Genomic DNA, 21,108 nt, shown 5'->3' with positions numbered 1-21,108 from the left:
CAGGACAACAACTTCTGTGGTTCTGTAACTCTGTGTGTGCATGTGTGCTGGTGAGATTCTCTCTCAAAAGAAAGAGGCATGTTCCCAAGTATCCCAGCTTGCTTTCCAGCTCCTATTGTTCCCTTTGTTCTGTATTATTTAAGATCAGTTACTCATTTGCTTCAGAGGATTGGGAATATCAGGCAAGGTAAATCAGCCAGCATCTATTGTCTTCCTGGGAGCCACAGTTTGCATCCAGAGTGGCTAGAGCAGCCTCCCTCCTGTTTCTGTTTGCTTCTGTTCAAGGGGTACAGCGAAAAGTACTGGAGAATTTGAAACTTTTTGAGTGGAATTGCCAAGATCAGACTGTAAATGCCCTTTGTTTGCAGGGCTGTGTGGCAGAGAATTGCTTTCCTTTCTCCTTCATATCAAATATGCGTTAGTTTGGCCTCGTCTCCTCTGCCTCAGTGTGTTTGTGCATTTTCCAGTCTTATGTCTCAGACTGCCTTCCCTTTTTTCCTTCCTCCACAAATGTTATTTTATTTATTCCTTTTTTTGTCTAGGATACAGCACATGTCAATTCTCGGCTGGTATTCACTCAATACAAGTGATTTTAACTGTTTTTTAGGATTGGCAACAAAACTTGAAGTTCCTGTGCCAGGAAAGTGACTATTTGTTATTACCTGTTTTCAGTGTTTGTTTTTTGGACTAGACCTACAGTAAATACCTTTATGCTACCGTGGCTGCCAAATTCAGTCTTTGCTTTCTACACTTGTGCTGTACCTGCTCACTGGTCTTTGGCTGCTTTCAAGTGTGTTTTACTTAGCTCATGATTCTTGGAAAGCAAACCCGATCGTCAGTGACCCCGAATGCTGCAGTTCTCAGTCAGGAGGAGTTTTGCCTGAGGAAGAGCTGCTGAATTTGTGCCGTGTGTGAAACCAAAATGTGCCTTTGCAAAAGTGCGTCGCAGCCAGTCCGTATCTTAACAGTGTGGTGCAAATGCACTGCAAGCTCTGGAAAAGCAGTATAAAAGTATTTGGCCTTTCCAGAAGACCCTTCCAAGGACTTGTGCCAGTGCCCACCAGAGGGTAGGAGTGCCCAGGGGATGAGGGGGAGGGAATATGACAGTGGTGAGAAACGCTCAATTTTAAATTAAAATGACTGCACTTATGAGGAAACCCCATCCAGCTCTAATCTGTTTGTAAGGTGACTGACACATAAAGTGCTTTTTGTTTTAAGGTAGAGGGAAATGCATTCAGGATAGAGTTTCTGGTATAAATGTCAGGTGCAACACAGTGCATGCTCACTCAAAAAGTCAAGCAGATAACCTTGGCATTTAGGGACATTGCCTTGTATAAAACGAAATTGTATTTTGTTTTTAAAAAGGAGGACTACATTAAGAGGTCACCTATTAGCTGTGTTTTTGCTAGCTGTCTGAAACTCAGCTCTACTGTCTATTAAACTCAAACCACTATGTAAACATTCCTGTGTTGTTCCTGGTCTCTACAATGGCCAAGGGGATCAGGTTTCACCTGCCTGCACATCTTCAAGCAATTAAAGCAATTAGCTTGAAGCCATTTCACATTCAAGGTCTACTGTGACATTCAAGTCCAGAAGAAGTCTAGGGGAAAAGGAAAAAGAAGAATATAAAAGGCCGCTGTGCAGCACATGCACACAAATAACCTGTGAGGGGGTTTTGGACTTTACAACAACTTCCAAATGCGGTCAGGAGGCTTCGCAGCAGGCAGGCAAAGTTGCTGCTGAGAAAGGGAAAAGATAAAGAAAAAACACCTAATGATCCTTTAAATTATACCCAAGTTTTGCACTGGAAAGGGAGGTGGAGGAGAGAGAAATAGCAACATGATTTGGAACGATATTTGTGTGAAATAATACAGCGTTGGCCTTATTTACTGATATTTCTCCTGGCATGGACATCGTATTTTTCTTCTCATTTAGGTGGGGATTTATATTTGGTGTTTACATTGTAAAACTACACTCACTCTGGCTAATGTATCCCTTACAATGACATTCAGCTCAGAGTTTAGTGATTCCAGCAGTAAGTCTTGAAAGCTGCTATTTTTTAAAAGGTTGGAGCAGATTAGTGGTGACCTTAAAAGATTAAACTAGTACAGTTTAAAGATAAATAATCAGCCTTTAGCACATTAGATAGCTACATAAGCATGACAGAAGGTGACTTTCTTACAACATTTTCAGAATCCAGGCAGCATTTTTACATTTGAAACTTCACTAAGGCAAGGAACAGTGGTTTGCAGAAAGCAAGACATAAACTGATTGCACCACTTCAAATTGGTTAATACAGTTTTAAATCCACAGTTTTCCTGTTGGTTTTATTATTGAGAAGAGGCTAATTTTAAAAGCTATGCCTGCTGCAAAAGAAGATCTTGCTTTGCCGTCCTGGAGGGTGTTCTTAATCAGAAATAACCGCAGGCTAAATTATAATGTGGAATCCTGCTGCCCTTTAACCTAACACTGCTGCTCGTTCAGTGTTTGTTAACAAATAGCTCTAAGTACAAAATTGTTTGAGAATTACTTTTTCATTATATTTGCTGACTTCAATTAGAATAAGAAGCTTATTTGGGGAAGAAAAATTAAAAATGTATGGCTTTCTAGAGAAAGTTTCAGCAATTGTTTCCTGGCAAGTGTCGCCTTCAGAACATAGCTGTGGACTCTGTGGCACATGTAATTCAATTTAAATAAAATTACTTCTGAACTAATATTTCTGCACCGGTGGCAGAGTCAGAGCTCAGGAGCATCTCAAGACTCAGCCCTTGGAAAGGTGAACAGCCTAAAAGGGTGGCAGGGGCTCAGGCCAGGGCCCCTTCTGCACCTTGCTTGGGGATGCAATTCCTAGTGGAGAGGCACCAATTCCCCATCCCTGTGGTGCTGGGGAGGGCTGGGCTATAGATGCGAGTGGCACGGTGTCCTATTTTTATTTCACTTTGAATAACACGTAATTGAAACGTGCACTCGGCAAATTAATTGGTGAGTTGAAGGTAAGAACTGCTGAGTTAGTAGAGACAGCACCAGCCCTGTTCTTTTTTTCCCCCTTAAGTTTACATGCTGGAGCGGAAACGCCGCGGTGCTCAGAAAGGAGGTGATGCCTCTGTAAAGCAGATCTTTCCAATTTTATTTTTTTTCTAGCTTAGTCTTCTGTTTCTATGATCTGCCTTTTGAACTGTTTTTGTGGCTGATCAGTTCCACCTAATATGTCTCTTGATTTCTGCTATTGTAATACTCAGACGACATGCTGTTCTCTTCATTTTTATAAGCTTTAGATGCTCCTGCCTGTCATACTCTGGCGGTTTATCTTCAGTGTCTGGATTTGCTTTCAGACTTGCATGTCTATCAAGCTGCTGTTGCTTTGAATGTGAGATCAAAAGAAGATGAATTCCAGTAAAAAATTTCCTTGTATGAAGAAAAGATTGGGGGCCTATGTAAACATCCCACTGACAGCTCCCAATGAGTTATTTTAGCAGAGCATTAGCACCCAGAATGACAGACAGTCCAAGACTACATGCTAAATAACAAATCAGTCCCTTCAGTGGCAGCAGCACGTTGCCACAACAGCAATACATTTTCTGAAGGAATCCTGTTCCTCTTTTTTTATTGAATATGGCTGTTCGACTGCTCATCTCTTCACGAGCTGCCTTTGAGTGCCAGCCCCAGTTTACTTTTTCTTGACAATATCTGTGTCATGTCACCAATATGACAGCAGTAGACAGGGCTTTGATAATTGGGTGGGGAGACGGTTAGTTAGTCATCTCCAGTTAAATAGGTAGTTTGTTTTAGGGAGGGGAAGGAGATGACGAAGGAGGGGTGGCATCTGCCGGAATGCTGAAGTTACACTTTTGGAGATGCTGAGTGCGAGTCCCTGCGCCCAAGACAAGTTGTGTTTTTTGGGCGGTTGTTTATATTTCAGTTCACTCAGTTAGAGAAAACAGCTCTGCAGCCCGGCCAGCCTCCCCAGCCGGTTTCCAGAGCAAGTCACAGCACTTGGGTAGGGTAGGAACGTCAAGCTTGGCTGGACTTCCGTGCAAATCCGAATTTGCCTGGATACAGAAGCGAGGTGTGCTTCTGGCTGCTGTTTGGTCTGGTTGGGGACATAATTAGTTCTGCCTGTTTCTGCTCACAGATGGGGGGGGTTTAATTGTGCAGAGTCACTAGATTTTTTGTGCCGGGTGTAGCGCTTAGCCCAACTTTGAGATTACCTGTGAGCTCCAGCTGATCTCACCACTTCGCAAGGGAAGAATTAGGGAAGGAATGCTTTGCGGTTTCTTTGTCATTTAGTAAAAGCAGAGGTTGCTACTGTGGAGGCAGAGCCTGGTGGCTGCTGCGAAGGGCAGTGCTCCAGCGTCTCCCTCCAGCCTGTGCTCCGGCTGCACGGCACTTCCTGTTTATTCAAACATCTTTTTACCATTCTTCAGCCCCCGCTTCACAGAAACAGCCAGAAACATCTCCAGCGCGAAGACGGAAATCTAAAGGCAGACAGTAAGAGCTCACTCTGTTAAACTCTTCATTTTCTCTGCGAGCGCTCAGACGAGAGGAGCGTGCAGGCAGGGCTGAACTTTTATAACGCGCTGCCTCGCACAGGCAGCTTGGAGCACAGGAGAGGGGAATTGCTTTGGTTTCAAGCAAAAAGCAGCCAGTTCAGGTTGTTTATGGCGGTGTTGACAAGGGTGGGGTTTTTGGCATGGCTTTGGAGAACTGTGGCAAGGACTGAGTCCTCTTTGGGGTGCCTGTCACCTTTCAGTACCCCTCTGGCATGGGAGCAGCTGTGTGCCACTGTCCCTGCTCCTCGTCAGGTGCTGCAGCTTCTCCTTGCACAACTGCCAAAAATACCTAAACAACAAACCCCCCCAAGAAAGGGAAACGTGGCTGCTGCTCTGGGCAGCAAAAGCGGTGCAAGCCCAGTGGCTTTTTTTGTTTTCCACAAATTGTTTGCATCGTGGCTCTGGCACCGCATGCGAACCAGCCTCGCTAATATTTGTACCAATTTCATGCTAATAAAAATCAGGCTGCTGAGACAAGCATGGCTATTATCTCATTCATATGACTATTGTTTAGACCTGTGGTACTACAAAAGGAAAGGGAAAGCGTGCTCACGCCGGGTAATGGTTGTTAACTTCTCACGTGAGGGATTTTCTCTGCAGTTTTTCAGTATTAATGATTGTTGTATGAATGGTCTTCAGGGGTTGTTGGAAGATAGTGTAGATCCTCTGGGTAATCCATGTCACAACACGGATGCTGGATTTTTCCCCCTCTGTTCAAGGGACTTAAAAAACTGCTTGATATTTCTCAGTGGTTTCTCCCCCCCGCAAAAGTCCACTGAAATAGCAGGTAACTTTTTTTTTTTTTGGCAAGCATTCGTGGTGCACATATAGTGTGAAACATAAGAGAAAATGGAAAATATGCTGCCTGTCCTATGGAGAAAACCCATCCTCCTTGAGGCTTTTCCTGCCTCTCCAAGATCCAAATACACTTTAAAATTTTAAACTGTAAACCCCCATCTTCCTAGAAAAGAGAGCGAGAGAGAGAGAAATCAAGCTGTGTGTTCAGCCAAACCGCAAGTACAACAAACATATTTTGAAAATATATTGCTAGTCTGGCTTTTTAATGTTCAGAAGTTGTTCTACTTTGCAGAAAAAAAAAAATGGTGTTTGCAACTGCCTTAAGGACAATTTGTTTAACAGTAGGAGTAATTTCATGGGGAAAATGGAAAGAGTGACTGAAGTTATTTACTCAGATGTTAGTGTAGGTGTGGGGCAGAAAACTCTCTGTGGGAACAGTGGGCTGCTTTTCTTGGTATCTTAGTCTATTTGATGACCATCAAATTTCCCAGCTCACTGGTTTTGTTTTTTCTGGATGGCATGTTTGATTATTTATCAGAAGGGAAAGGGAGTAGCTGAAGCAAATAAACATGTGACCAAGCTGTGTTTTGTTTTCCACTCAGAAGGCCATGCCCTTTAACAGATATACAGAAAATAATAAACGTATTGTTTTATGATAAAAGGAAATTATGTGTATCATTTTCTTTAGCAAGGCCATTAACCCCTTGTGTTCAGTGGTCTCTGCCTTCTGGCAGCTTGTTGGGCTTGCAGCTGGGAATTAAAGGCACTTAAACCCAACCCCCCCTTGCCTGGAACATTTCCATGAATTACTGCTCTGGCCCTTTGGATTTGCTGGATTTATTGAGCCCTGGTCCTCTCCCCAGTCCTACTTGGGGTGTGACTGACTAAATGAGAGATGCTTTGAATTTTCAGAAGGGTGCTGATTTCCAAAAAAAAAAACCTTGGCGAGAGATGCTGGGATCTTCCAGCCTCCAGTGCTGGTGTCTGTGCAGTGTGAGGGGTTGCAGCTGTGTTTGGTCCGTTACAGACAGTGTCAATTTATGGGATTCTCTTTTAAATGCCAGGTGTCTAGCATGTAGCATGTAGTATTTCCTTTATAATACCAGCTCTGGACAATGCTCATTATCTTCTCTGAAAAAAAACCCCTTAAAAAAACAAAAAACCAGCACCCTATAAACTAAATCACTGTCAGGAAGTAAAATACAGGTTTGCTTCATCTCCGGGAAGCATGTTGCATGCTTTAGCTGCTTTTATGGGATTAAAAGAAACAAGTTAAGACTGTCATGCACATGAAAGGAAACCGAGATGTGGTTTGCTTCACATTGTGCAGGTAGGTATAAATTTAATAGACTGACTTGCTTTCAAAATCTCTCTTTGTCTCCCTGAGTGGCATGTCAGTTCCAGCGCGTTGATGAGCTCCACGGTCCGTAATAGCGCCTGACTGCCGCTGCCCCGCAGGTGCCAGATCGGCAGGAGGGTCCTCCTCCTCCTCAGGGATGTAGGTTTCCTCTGTGGAACGGCCTCACATCGAGAAAGGGAAAATTTGCCTTTGCATCTTGAAGTTGAGTTCATGGCTGGTGGGTCTGGGCAGGAGGAGGTGGATGCTTCGCCTTCTGGCTCCGGGGGTCAGTGCTCCCTGGAGAGCCCAAGTGGATGGCAGGGGCTGGAGCTGGGGGTTTGGGTTTGAGGGAGGAAAAAATGGCAGTCGAAATTGCAGGGAGAGGAAGGACTGTCAGAATAAGGACCTGAAACTTAAATGTGATGTAAAGAAGAAAGAGGAAATGAGCAGCTTGGGGCCAGGAGCTGGGCAGGGGCTGGGCTGGGGGACGTGGCTGGCCCCCCTTGCCCAGAAGCTCCCTGAGGGTTGAGGAGGCTCAGGATGGGCTGAGGAATGGGCTTTGGGATCAGAGGTGCAGGATTGAGGTACCTGGAAGAGCAGGACCAGTTGCATCCTGTTGGACAGGGGATCTCTCAGGCCCTGGCTGAAGTCCTTGGGCAGATGCCCATGGAGGACCTGTCCATGGGGGAAGATGTTCTCCCAGCCTCTAGCAATTAAAGGTTGGTTTGTGCCCTGAAGCATAAACATTTGTACCTTGATTTCTCTTTTTATCTTTCCAAAGGTAGCTGTAAATGCTCTCATGACTATCTCTGCAAGTGTCTGATCCTTTCTTTGCATCCTCCCCATGCTCTTGGCCCTGGTCATATCTTGTGACAATAAGTTCCAGAGAGTAATTATGAGCTGTGTATTAAAAAAAATCCTTTTATCTGCTTTATTTTTTTTTTTTTGTGGCTGTTTCTTCCTGACTTCATTCAATGTCCCCTTTTTCTTGTGTTATGAGAAATGGCAAAAGCACCAGATGTACCCTCTCAGGCCAAGTCACAATTTGTGTACTTGTTATCATCTTCCCTCTTACTCATCACTCGCTAAACTAAACACTCCCACCCTTATCAATCTTGCCTCGTATCTGCTGAGCCCTCTAATCATTTTTGTCGCCTCCATCTGAACCTTGCCTATTTTTGCTTTACCAGAATCTGTTAAAATTAAGTTTTTACAAGCAGTTCTAAATTAGGTTGTGCCACAGAAGTGCAGAGATGTGATTTGCAGCTTTAGTTTTCCGTGTTTTGGGCTGTCCCAGTGTTTTGCTTCTTTCATTCACTCAGCAGCAGCGAGTGTCTGATGGAGCGTGGTGAGATGTCCACAGTCAGGGGCTGTATTTCATGGGCCTCTGAGTACAAGTTTGTCATGCAGTGTTTTGGAAAACAAGCTTAAAATATGTTCCCTGTTTTGTTGACCACACAGGGAAGCGCGCAAGCAGCTGTATGCAATATACTATTTATGTTGTAGCAACAAAAAGGCTCTCTTCCTTCTCCCCCCCCGCCCCACCTTATCCCTCTTCTTTTCTCTTTTAAAAAATATGAGAACTTCCCGTGCTTTTGACATCCAAGAAAAACGCAGCTCAGCAGTGAATACTCCAAATATTCAAAGGTCTGGTTCACTTTTGCATAAACACAGTAGTTCAGAATCTGATCTCAGGCCTACAGAAATGAGCTGGAAATCCCATAAGATTTTTTTCATCACTCAGGAACAGTTCAGTTCTGGTTCAGTTTGAACGGGGAGCCAAGATTTGTATCCTTTCTCGTTTTACCAGGATGTGTTGGCCCATCCCTCCTTTCTTGCTGGTACAGACCGCTACATGCTGTGAGTCTTGGCATGCCAAAATAAAGAGAACCCTTTTTAATGTTTGGGAACTTTTTGCCAGATACTTTTTAAGTGGCTTTGATGAGTCCTGACTGTGACTCTTTAAAAGAAGGGACAGAAGGTGTTTTTGCGGTGTAACCGCCTGAGGATTTAATTTATGCCTCAAAAAAGGGATTTTTGTAGCTGTTGTCCCTGATGGAGCTGGTTCAGGGTTTGCAGGTTCCTGGCACTGGCTGAGGCTGATCTCTCACCCTTGCTGTCCCTCGCTGCCTGCCCCCTTCATCCCCGTAGTGGCTCCGAGTATTGAAGAAAATATCTCAGCCACCTTTTCCCTAAAATCGGTGGAGTTCATGAATAAACTGCAAAATAAAATTGGTTCTTTTGGAAATCTGTTTTCCCCCTGTGTGGTGCTGGGTCCTCATAGGCAGGGACCCATGGGATGGGCTGTGGGATGGCAGGGCAGGGGCATGGAGTCCACTCGTCCTCCCACTGGCAGGAGTAACCTCAGTGCCCACGAAGTGCAGCAGAGCTGGGACACAGGCAGCTCCACCCTGTGGGTTTGGAAGAAAGGGTTTCTGTTTCCAGTGCCTTTTTCTGGAGGGAATCTCCTTAACTGGTAGCCAGGATCTATTCCAGAGGAAAGAAACAGCCTGCTGGAAGAAAAATAAAGACTCATCTTCTTTCCTTATGACTGAACTATTCTAGGAGATGCTTCAGCACGAGGCACATTGCCAGCTCCCTTGCTCCAAGTGTGCCCCTGTCACATCAGGGACAGGATGTGAGCCAGGGTTTGTACATGTGGACCTCAGGTCCCTTCTCATTTTCCAGCATGGGAATCACCCATTAGTCACTTGTCCAGACCAGTCTGCTGTGGTCTGCGTGGCCAGCTGACCATTTCATGGAGTGAAGGATTGCTGTTGAAGCTCCCCTCCATGATGAGCTGGCTGGTAGCCCTTGGATGGAACCAGCCTTGCAGCTTTGCTGCAGCCAAGTGAGGCACTGGGTACAGACAACCTGCAGCATCTCCCCAGGCTCAGGACATTCCTCTGCTGCAGCAGTGGAGCTGGGAACAGGGTGGGTGGAGAAGGATTATTTAATGAAACCAGGAAGAAGAAGATGAGATGAGGATGGGGATTGTTTGAATCCAAGGTGGTTGAGAGGGCTGGACAGCAGGAGTGCTTCACCAGGTGATGTTGCATCCTAGCTGTGTTCCATAGCAGAGCCCCATGTCCTGCCTGTAGCTATCCTCACACTTCCCCACTGTGGTGCCAAGAGCAGTGTTGGGACTCTTGGCTGTGTCATTCTGTGTGTGGCACAGGGTCAGGGTGGTGGCAATGGGGAAGGGAGCACGTAGCAGCTCATTTCCCAGTTCTGGAGGAAGATGGAAGAGCTGGGCGCGAATGTCAGAGGGAATAAGTGCTGCAAGAACATCTGCTTCTCTTTTTTGCATCTTTTACATTTTATTCCTCCTCTTCATTTTGGTTCCTTTCCTATTCTCTAGTTGGTTCATCTCACCTCCCCCTGTTCTGTTCCTCCCAAAGGAACAGCACTACCCACTGCTGTCGCTTTGCACTATTTTTTATTTTTTTCCCTTTGCATACTGCTCCGCTCCTCGCTGGTTTCCACACGTTGTGCGGCTCCTGAGCCTGCCGGAGGAGAACTGCAGCAGGGCTCCCCTCCAATGTGTCTGCCTCCTACCACCGCTCCTCTACATCTGCTGCTCCAGGAGAAGAGAGTGTCGCAGGAGAGGAGGTAGAGGAGGCAGGAGTGGGAGAGAAATTAAGCATCTCTGAAGCTCGGGTGCATCCGGGCTTCCGAGCTTGAGAGCTGCATCTTGCCGCTCTGCTGGGAGCAGCTGTGGAGTGGAGCGGGGTGTGAGGACAGATGGGAACTGAGAAAGAAGAGAGATTGCTGGCTGAGTCTAAATTCCCCCTCGTCCCACCCAGGAGAAACAAAGGTACTTGCCTTGTGAGACTGAAGGGAAGCAAGAAGCCCTTCTGGGAGGTGGGCCGTGCTCCTCTGGGAGAGGTGCCTGGAGCTGCCGATGGGGCGATTCCTCAGGGCATGAAATGTGGGGAGAAACAGACGATGGGAGGACTGCATGTCTGCTGCTGCAAAGCTGTGCTTTGCCCAAACTTCAGTGGGGCACTTGAGCAGCAGTGGTAGCTTACAGCTATCAGAGGTCAACACACAAGATCTGGGACCAGTGTAGTGTTATGTTTGCTCCAAGGGCAGATTTTGCCCTTAAAGTTTCTCCCTTCTCATCTCTCTCTGCTTGTTTTGTTCTATTTTGCTGTTTAATGACCATAACTGAAATTATGGACAGTATATGATGTTGGCTGACAACTAACTTTCCAGATTTATTGCTTGGACACTTCAGATGGCTGCAGGACCACCTCTGATTTCAGGGAACTCTTCCCTCCTCCTTTCTCAAGTTGCTTTTCTGATAAACCGCTTTGTCTACCTGGAAAGGCCCAGAATCCTTAGGAATCTGTAAAAACACATGGGATTTTGTTTTGTGCCCTCTTTGCAACTTCTGGGTGCATGTTTATCCAGATATTTTGGAGGCAGCCTATTCATTACTGCCCAAGTGCCCTGGGAATTGGCAGTTGGACAGGACACCCCTTTCTTTCACATCCTCATGGTTGCTGCTCCTCTCCCCACCTTCCAGTGTACATACCTTTCCATACATCCTAAAGTTCCCTGGATTGATCTTTCCATGCCTGATAAAGCTCGAGTTCAGAAACAAGCTTCCCCTGGCGTTAGAGCCAGGCCTATTATAGCTGTAGGTCATCATATTTCATTAATAACTGATTGATATTAATACTGGTTGGAGCAGATGGGAAGGGAGGAGCTGGAGCACTATTTCTTCAGTAGGAATAGGATGATGGAAAAAAGTTGGAGAGTTGCTGCCTTGTACTGGCTGCAGCGGTGGAACAAGTTAGCAAGAGGCTCCATGCAACTGGATCCTGTTACTGTTTTCCTTATGTACTGACACTGTAAGCAAGTATATGGCATTCAAGCAGCATTTCTATTTTTAAAGTTCTACCCTCTTTTTCCAATGTATTTCCCTTTCCCAGCCCCCTTCCCAAATCAGGTTTCTGGCTACATGAATTCAGAGGCAGGGCTGCATTTTTACCCTTCATCAGAGCTTGCCCAAAGAGGATGGTGAAACTGAAAGGTCAAGGTGCTTGCATGGAAATGTTGAATTACAACATTAACTGGGGTGATAACAGTGCCCAGTGTTCTGGGCAAACAACAGCTGGGCAAACAAGTCACGTTCTGTCTGTCTTGCAGTAAAATTGTCTTGGTCATCTCAAATGTGTACTTTTTTTTCCCCTCCTGGTGCTTAAGTGGTTGGGAAATAATAAATGGTTGGCACTTCCCTAAGCACAGGGAGAGGGCTTTTCAGTGGGGCTTCCCACTTGTGCTGTGAATGAAACAGGCTTGATTCATCTCACAGTTAATGTACTGTTAACATTTTTCCTGGGTTAGGTGTCATCCAGTGTTGACTCTTAAATACCATTCCAAGTTTGTGCAATGTCTCTCAAGTGCTGTATTGCAGTTGCATTTTTACTGATCTCTGTTTTACACCAGAAAATCTCCTTATGTCTGGGTGATTTCCTAATGGATAAGAAAACACCCTGGGAGTTCATTTACTGTATCTTGGATTTAGGCATAGGATGGTTGGTAGGCAGCCTTTTCTTGATGTTGTCCTTCCAAATCCATGTGTATAGTGACCAAAATCCATAGAAGATTCATTTTCTGGGGGCATACTTTTCTTTCTCTTTTTTTTTTTTTTGGTAAGTGAGAGGATTTCCCCGTTGTGTTTTGGTGCAGAGAGGAGGATGGTTGCTGCTGCTCTGTGATTCACTGCTGGAGTGTCTGGGTGTCCCAAGAAGCTTTGTCCAAGCTTGCAGGCTCTTTGAGCAGTGCAGATATTGTGGCTGCTGGTAAATACAGAGCCAGATATTTGAAGCACCTTTGTGGTTTCGGGGGCTCTTGGCATCATCACCTGCCTGTCCATGAAGGAGCACGCTGCTGTCTGAATGCACAAACACAAGCTGGTTTTCCATGGCCCCTGGCAATTGTTCACTTGCAAGCACGTGGTGTAGATTTAAGATGTAACTACCACAGTGGGGAGGAATGTGTGAAAAGAGCTTGGAGATGTCAGAGCACCTGCTTGTGAGGAGAGGGCCACGTTAGCAGAGCTGTTGGCTAGCAGTAAACAGTCCTGGCACCCTTGTTTCAGGACTTGGCAGCAGCAGAAGTTGAACCGAATCCAGCTTTACTCTCTACTGCCTGTTCAGTAAGTTGAGGACAAGGCAGATGATTAAGGAAATGTGGGGAAACTGCTACAGAAGCTTTTGGAAAGATAAGAGACTTTGGTCTCCATGTCTGACAGTCTGGCACTTCTCACTAGCATTGAATTCACATGCAAATCAAAGGCAACATCTACTCCCACAGGAAGCTTTATTAATGTACAGGCCTGCTTGCGAATCTCCGTGCTGATGAAGGTTGTGGGACTGACTTCACTCAAATTAATTTCCCTGTCTATCCTCGCCTGAGCACTGTGCAGCACCGGCAGCCTCAGCAGGGCTCCCACGCCGGCATCCAGGGATGAGCTCCGTGCGGGAGCAGCACTGCCTGGAACCAGGGAAAGGGGGAAGAGGGGTGATGCTTCTTGGCTTGGATTGTACGAGTGTCCACCAGGCTTGAACTGACATCAGCAAAGCAATTCCATGAAGGCAAGCTCCGAAAGGGCTTTGAAGTATTTTGTGTGTGAGGGGGTCAGTGTATCCCAAGCCAGCCATCTTTCTTGTACATGTCCTATCATGTGTGAGGAGTTTGGATGTGGCTTGGAGTGGCAAGGACAGGTCTTGGTCTGAGGTAGGAGGGAGGAAAGGCTGAGCAGGGAGAAGTAGAGAGGCAGAGGGATGTGGGATTCCTGGGTTCACTGTACCACCAAGGCCATGGTAGCTCCTTGATGCAGATGCTCTGTAAGAACCATATCTAAGCTATAAAAAACCTTCCACATCTTAAACCCGAGCTCATCTGATGCTCAGCTTTTACTGCTGTCAGTTATTTGTAAGTGAAAAAGCAAAATCTTGAGAGGAGAAATGGGAAATGCCACTTCAAGCTGTAATCCCTGGAATGTCAGCATTTTGCCATCTCACTTGCATCCACCTTGTTTTTCCCTTTGATGTTCCTGTCCATCCTGGTTGCTTGTATCCCTGATGCAAGACCACTTTTATTCTTCCTAATCCTTTCCTTCCTGCCCTGCTCCACCCTCTGTGCTGGTCCTTCCCTCTTGCCATCTCTGGTCCAGGTTTGTGCCAGCACAGGTGGCAGCTAGACATTGGAATGGGGTGGTGTAGATGTCACCTGGAATGGAGACCCTGAGAGTGGTGGGTGTGAGGGACGTGGGTGCTGTGCAGCTGGACTGGAGCAGGGACAGAGCTCTGGCTTTATTCCAGCAGAGCTCTGCCAGTGCCAGCCTGTCCCCACAGCCAGAGACCCTCCCTGGTGTGGGGTCAGTCGTGGTGAGGGTTTATGGTGGCAGTGGCCACCCTGCCAAGCTCCACGGAGCTCCATGGCCAGCTCGAGTGTAGAGAGCAGGCATTTCTTGTATGGCTACTTGTTCTGGGAATCTTCAAAAATTTCTGGCAGCCAGTTTAATTGTGCAACCTCTCAGCTGCCAGAACGGATAGAATATGATCATATCACATGAAATGCATGCAGGGTCTGCTATAGCAACTGTATTTCAAAGAGACAACACATATGGTGACTGGTTCTTTTTGGAATAATATCTATAAGTTGATGATGTTTTATTCAAAAAGGCTGTAGCTTGAAAGGTTAGGGATGTTCTGATTGTTTAGTGTATGATTAAAGAAAGGCTCCTGTGTTTTTTTTGGCCTATTGAATCTAATTACTGGGAACTAAAATGATCATTTGATTGCACATTTACCTGGAATTATTCTTCTGCAGAGCCAGTCTTAATAATATATAATAATATGTTGCGCTTGTACTGTATAGAGCTTCTTGTCTGAGCAACTCAGAGTGCTTTACAAGTATTCATTAATTAAATAAGCCATACAACACCCCTGTTAAATAAGTGAGTATTTGTTGCCCATCCCCTTAAGTCTTGTGGGTTTTATTTCTGCTGCCTCTGCCCACCCTTGAAGATGCTTTAACAGCTAAATAAGTTAATTCAATAAAAATAAGGTATTTTTATACCTTATTTAAGCGTCCTTAGCACTTTCTGCATAAAGGTTTCTTTTGTTGCATTGAATTCTTTGGTAGGCTGTAGGGTTTCCTGGTTTCTTGATGGTGCACCATTGTGGAGCGGTGGTTGTGTGTGTGAGCCCAGGTCCGTGCCCAGCAGCTCCCTGCACCCATGGCAGGGACATGGACCAATTCAGAGATGTTATGGGTGCACCAAGCTCCAACCAGCCTGAAGTGCAAAATCTAGTTTTACCTGCACTGTACCAAGCTCTGCTGGAAATCACATCCACCCTTAGAGAGTGTTTCTGATCTGGTGTAGACTTGTTATTAAATAGGAAAGGTGGGCTGGTTGCCAGAGCATTATAAGGTCTCTCCTGCTCACTTGCCGTGGTCAGCAGTGGTGGTTCTTCAGTCCACTGAGCTGACCAGTGTCTCTCCAAAACTAAAAAGATGGGCCTAGGCCATAAAATAACAAGGTTTTACTGGAGGGGGGGAGTCGAGTTTGCAGACCTTGATATCAAACCTTTCCCAGCAGTTCTGTGCTGAGATTAAATACTCTGCAACTTGAAGGAGCAAGTGAAACCTGAAGCATATCTGACTTCTTAATTAAAGAGGTATTAATTAAATCACTCAGAGAACATACACAGTAGGAGTGGGGAAGGCTTTTTCTCTTCTTCCATGTAGGCATCTTGCAAAGGGACTATTTTTCTTGTTTTACATTAATGAAGTCTTCAGCCTTCCCACTTTTCCACCTACACATGTACTGAACGTCTCCAAGGAGACCAAGGAGGCCTGGGTCCGGTGCTGGTGAATCCTCCGGGAGCAGCAGGCTGGGGTCTCGCCAGCAGAGCCTCAGCTGTGCCACAGTCTGTCTTGCAGGGATCATCCTTGCTGTCCCCTGCCTGGGGAGCCAGGAGGGAGCCAGGGCAGGGACTTGCTCCTCATCTTTTCCACTTCTCTCTTCTCTTGCTTTCTTTTCCCCACCTGATGGAGAAATCGGGCCTTGGAGAGCAGCAGGCTCCAGTGTTGAGGGACTCTGCTTTGCATGACATTTTGCAATAATCCTTCCACATCCTGCCTGCTCATGCTTTCAGGGTCACGTCCCTTGCCCCTCCTCTGTCACACTGTCCCTTTACTGCTGTGCCCCCTCCCAGTGAGTCCATCATGAGCTGACAATGATTTTCATAGAATATCCTAAGCTGGAAGGGACTCATGAGGATCATGAAAGTCCAAGTCCTGGATTTTGGTGACGTGAAATGCTGTCCCTGCTTCTCTTTGCATTCTCTCCAGCTCCTTGCAGCTTTCTCAGCCTTTAGTGTGGCTCTTTCTGCTGCTGCCTCTCCTCTTTTTCCCACCATGGCCATCCAGAATCTTCCCTGATGTTCTCCGGTGCTCAGGGGAGCAGACAGTGATATATGACTGCCCTCTTCTGTAAACCAAACCTGATCTGCTGGAGAGGAGGCATCTGAAAGCTGAAAGCACAGGAGGCTGCCCATTAGTGAGGAGGGCTGTGAGCTGCTCCAGGGGGACAGAATTAACTCTGTGGAGCTAACCACAGGATTCCTGCAGTTACTTGAGGCTCACACCCAGGAGGCGAGCATCAGCTACTGCTGGTTTTCTGCTTTGTCAAAATGAGAAATCAGTGGTGGGATATCACCCCATGGCATGCAAGGTGTTATTTTGGTGGAAGCCACTGCTTTTTTCAGTGGACATATATCAAGAGTGGAGCAGTACCCCATAAGCAAGGACTGCCTTGCCCCTATGCTGTTTGTGTAGCTCCCTATGCCCTCTTGGCTGTGAACTCAATTCTCCAACCCCTTTCTCCCTACAGGCTCTCCAGGTGGCACGACAGCTTCTCCTGCAACAGCAGCAGCAGCAGCAACAGCAGCAGCAGCAACAAGTTAGTGGAATAAAGTCTCCGAAGAGGAATGACAAACAGCCAGCCCTTCAGGTAAGGGGAGCCTGTGAGCCATGGGGGTCTGGGGTTTGTAAAAGATGAATAAATGCACCTTTCATGCAAACACTGGGATGGAACCTTCAGGAGCTTCCTCCCTGTGTTCACAAAGTGGCTGGTGTAAGTGGCAGCAGGATGGATGCTGGGTGCTCTTGAAAGTCCCACCTACGGCATATTTACAAATCGTGAGCATGTACTTTTATTAGCGTCTGGTAGGGCTGGATCATGACAAAATGGAATAGCTTTTGTTACTGTGTCAGTGTGCATAGGAGATTTGCATTAACATTTCTGTTTGATTGCTGTTCCATTTGTAGTCTGTGTTCACTCAAACCGTTGATTTGCTGTGTCAAGGATATTGGGAAATACTAGGATATCATATCATCAGCGTGTTTTTCCCCTTTTATTGTCTGCTGATTTATGGACATCTTCAGAAATAAAATCTAAATATTAGAGGGCTTTGTGCTGTTATGAATTCAGAGAGCTAAAACCAATACAGCATTCCCAAACAGAAGATGTATGCACACATATGGGGCTTTGGAGTACATTCTGCTAGTCTTGTGGGATAAATCACAGGGAGTTAAAGACAAGAAAGACCTATTAGGTCATGTATCACAGTTTTTTGGTTTTGGTTGTTTTTTTTTTTGCTATTCTAGTGTTAGAAATCCCGAGTGATGGTGGGACTGCTATTATTTTCCTTTGGATAGTTTTCCATAACAAAGCACATGCTCAGGAACTTTCCACTTTAATTCCATCCTCTTGCTCCAAGTAATACTGCTTGTATAAATACTGAGTCAGTCCCTTGCCTTGCCTCGTGTTCACACTCCTCAAACATCTGAGATACTAACATATACTTGCCAGTTTTGGCAAATTATATGTATCTAGTTCTTTATGTATTTCATAAACTGGCACTTCCAGACCCTTGACCACTTTGCTGGTTTGCAGCTGGTTGTTGCTTTTATTACTGCTCTCTGCAATTGCAGCATGTCAGTGGATTTTTGATAATAAGGTCCTGAATGCAGCAGTTCAGCTGCAGTTGCACAAAGCCCTTTAGCTGGGACATTTATCTTATCTCACTGTTCTGTATCTGATGCTTCAGCCTCTGTAGCCCCAAATTCTTTCCGGATTTTTTTTTTTCCTCTTGTTGTCATAGCACATTGTCAAACTCATGTCTGTTTTGCTCTTTCTACTTCTTTTTTTTTTTTTTTTTTTTAGTTTGATATACTATCACCATGAGCTCCCTGACAGCATTGCTGCTTCTCTTGCCTTTTATATGTGCTTCAGATTATTTTCCGACAAAAATGCGGATGCTAGGCTCTTTAAATATGTAGTAGAATATGGAAGGTAAAGCCAGCATCTCTAGAGGCCTTGACAGTAAAGTGAAAGGGCCCGAATCTGTGCTTCTTACCCAAATAAAGTTGATGGGGACTTCAAGGGGAGTTTTGCCTGAGTGAGGAATAGCTGTTAGCTGCAGCCCTTGGCCCAGCGTGGACAACATCGAGCTTTGGTGTAGTGATTTCATCTTCAAAGCATTTTGCAAATACTAATCTCCAAAACATCCCCAGAAGGAAAGTCTGATAAGTAAGTAGCATTATCCCGGTTCTGGACTGGGAAGCTGAGGGAAGCGGGTTAAGCAACTCACTTAGGATCACAGAGGGAATTGGGTTTAGAGGTAGGATTAAGATTCATGAGTTCCTGGCTCCCACCCCTGTGCTCCGGCTGCTGGACAACACCTCGTGCTTTACAGCCGGGCTATTATTCTTTTGGAAAGTATGAAGCATTTTGTCATTGGGCAAATATACGTTTTATTGGCAGCGTCGAGAGCCATAATCCAAAGCGTTACATTAATGCTTTCAAAAATATTTTATTTGGTAAATCCATAGCTGATCCATATGCCTTTTAATAGACTCTTCCACTGGGGACATTTTTAATGAGAGATTGTGCTGGCTAGGTCCAGTGTCAGGTACTAAAAGAAGTGCTTTGTTGTGCAGATGTCTTAAGAATAGCTCCAGAGGATGAAATATGACTGTGTTGACCTTTCAGCTGTGAGCTTATTTGTCAGGATTCAAATAAGTTGAAAGGATCAAACCAAACAGTTTCCGTAGTCAGACTGGGAATTGTGTTGCAGAGGTCAACAGTGAAGGCCACATCGTGGATTCCATAACATAGCCAATTGTTGGTATGTATTAAAGTACTGGAGCAGCTCCTGCAGTCAGAGACACAATTAAAATTCTAATTTATTAATGTATACAGAGAGCTGGCCCAGCCTGTCACTCACTGATTCAAATGACTGCCCAGTCTCTTTTTTTTTTTTTTTTTCCCCTTCTCACTCCTGGTGGTTTTGCGGTCTGAAACGTACTGGAAATCCTCTTGGATGTAACACCCCCAAGCGCATCCCTGTAATGAAAATCTGTTGCTGAAAGGAAATGGTGCTGCTGGGGGTAGAATTTTTGAGTAAAACTGCACCCACACAAGCACCCACACCCCCTGAAGTCAAATGGGACTATGCTGACGAGGTGATACCTATTGCTGACAGTACATAGAATAAATATCAAGGGTGGGGGAAACGTGCCCATTTTTCGTAAGTTTGTTTAAATAATGTACAAGTTATCCTTGGGCTTCACTTACATCGATGTCTCATTCAATAGCCACAGCAGTTAGCAGTCACCTGGGTTTTTTTGTGACAAACAGGCTTCATGTATAACAAGAACACCGTGGGCATCGCTCATCCCTGCTGTGCTTGGCAAGGGCACTGGTGGGCAGCGCCCAGCACAAGTGCTGGGGAGCTTTGCATGGAACAGGTTGGGATGCTGTCTGCCTGGGCTGCTGCTTCTCCCACTAAAATGCTCCGTGGTCCTGCCTGCCCCAGGATGGGAGGCCGGTACTGGGGCTGGACATGCACCCTCTAAACCCCACCACCACAAATAGACACAGGAGATTAATCTGGTATATACTGTGTAGCTAATCTGTTATCACCTCATGGATAATTTCCTCTGTTCCATCTTTATTCCCTGACTAAGTCGCCAAGGTACTTAAATATATCCCAGCATTCTGTGGCCACACTGGGACATGTTGTCTTCAGTAGTGTTTAAATGACAGTGGGCTCCTGCAATCCTTTTGGGGTTCTCTTGATCTTGGCAACCCCACCTGAAGGTCTGCTTTTAGCCAATTGTGAGATACTCAGTTTGTAGGAACTTGGATGCAGGACTGGAGATGTGCTCTGCTGATAGCTGAAAAACCCCAAATCTCCAAATACACGATGACTCACTCACATTTTGAGCCTATCGCACACTGCCGTGGTTTAGATTTGGCAGTGACCTCCGGTTTCGCAGCCTGATGACACAAACAAAAGAAAAATTGAAAGTTAAGAAATGGATTTAATAACCAGCAGCTGGGGAAAGAACATAAAAAATATCAGTCCCACAAAAATTACTGGAAGTGAAAAAAAGACTAAAGGCTGTTTGATAATATATTTGCCACAGACATTGGATTTCCTTGAGTCTGTGAAACAAATAATTTAACAGACCAGGTATGCTTAGGATTTTGAAAATGTGCACATATTTCCTGGCCAAGATAAATATATCTGTATTAATAGATGTATTGATTAAAATTTGCAGCTTTAATTGCCGATGCTCTTAGCGATTATTCATTTTGGTTCTTCAAGCATTTTAGTTGTTGGCAAGAGCACACAGATTGGAAACAAATCAAGAGACACATTTTTCTCCCAAGAAAGTAAAAGTGCATGTGTGTTTTGGCAATACTAAAAATACAATTTTTTTTAAAGACGTAAATGTTGTGTGTTGCATTGAGCTGGAAGTTGGATACTGGACTGAAAACAAATTTAGGATGTCCAAATCAGTATCTTGCAGTTGAAACCCATCACTTGACTTTTTTTTATGTGATTAAATGAAATTTATTTTATGATCATTAACCTGCGTGTGTTTGGAGAGAAGAAATAATGAAATTACTGGGATGGAAACTTTTGTTTTTGCTTGGCAAAAGAAAAAAAAAATCTTCCCCTTAAGTCACGGCCAAGAAAAGAATTTGGGTTTGGTTTAAATTCTCAGGGTGAGACTGGGGGAGGCTGAGAGGACAGAGCTGTCCTCACCTTTGCATACCGCTGCTTTTTAAAGCAGCCTTTTGGCTGGGCTTTTGTAGAATTTAATTTGCATGCTATATTATCTTAATATATCTTTCCAGTATCTTGAGAAATAGAAGAGGGTGAAAGGAAAAAAAAAAATCAGCTGTAGCTTTATGTTGGGGGCAATTATTATTGTTTTTTTATGAAATTAGAAATCGTTAGTTTGACAATGTAATAAACACCGAGAGGTGAAGGGCAGGGTATGCTCCATTTCACTTGGAGCACACAAGTCTCGGTTATGTTG

At 45.1% G+C, this 21,108-nt stretch overlaps 1 protein-coding gene across 14 annotated transcripts in view; it reads left to right on the top strand.

Annotated features, from left to right (window-relative positions):
* The window catches only part of FOXP1 (forkhead box P1), a 373,214-nt gene that overhangs the window by 247,317 nt on the left and 104,789 nt on the right, over positions 1-21,108 (top strand). For 13 of the 14 annotated variants that reach the window (XM_033517465.1, XM_015640593.3, XM_015640594.3 and 10 more), the window contains one exon: positions 16,604-16,723. In XM_033517465.1, the coding sequence (XP_033373356.1) occupies positions 16,604-16,723 (120 nt within the window). Of the gene's footprint in view, positions 1-4,094; positions 4,489-16,603; positions 16,724-21,108 lie in introns of those variants that run through there. The other variant, XM_015640597.3, reaches the window with a different exon arrangement.

The sequence above is a fragment of the Parus major genome, chromosome 12 (assembly GCF_001522545.3).
Source record: "Parus major isolate Abel chromosome 12, Parus_major1.1, whole genome shotgun sequence".
NCBI classification, from domain to species: Eukaryota; Metazoa; Chordata; class Aves; order Passeriformes; family Paridae; genus Parus; species Parus major.
The sequence above is the reverse complement of the archived record's forward strand: the minus strand, read 5'-3'. Positions and strand labels throughout refer to the sequence as shown.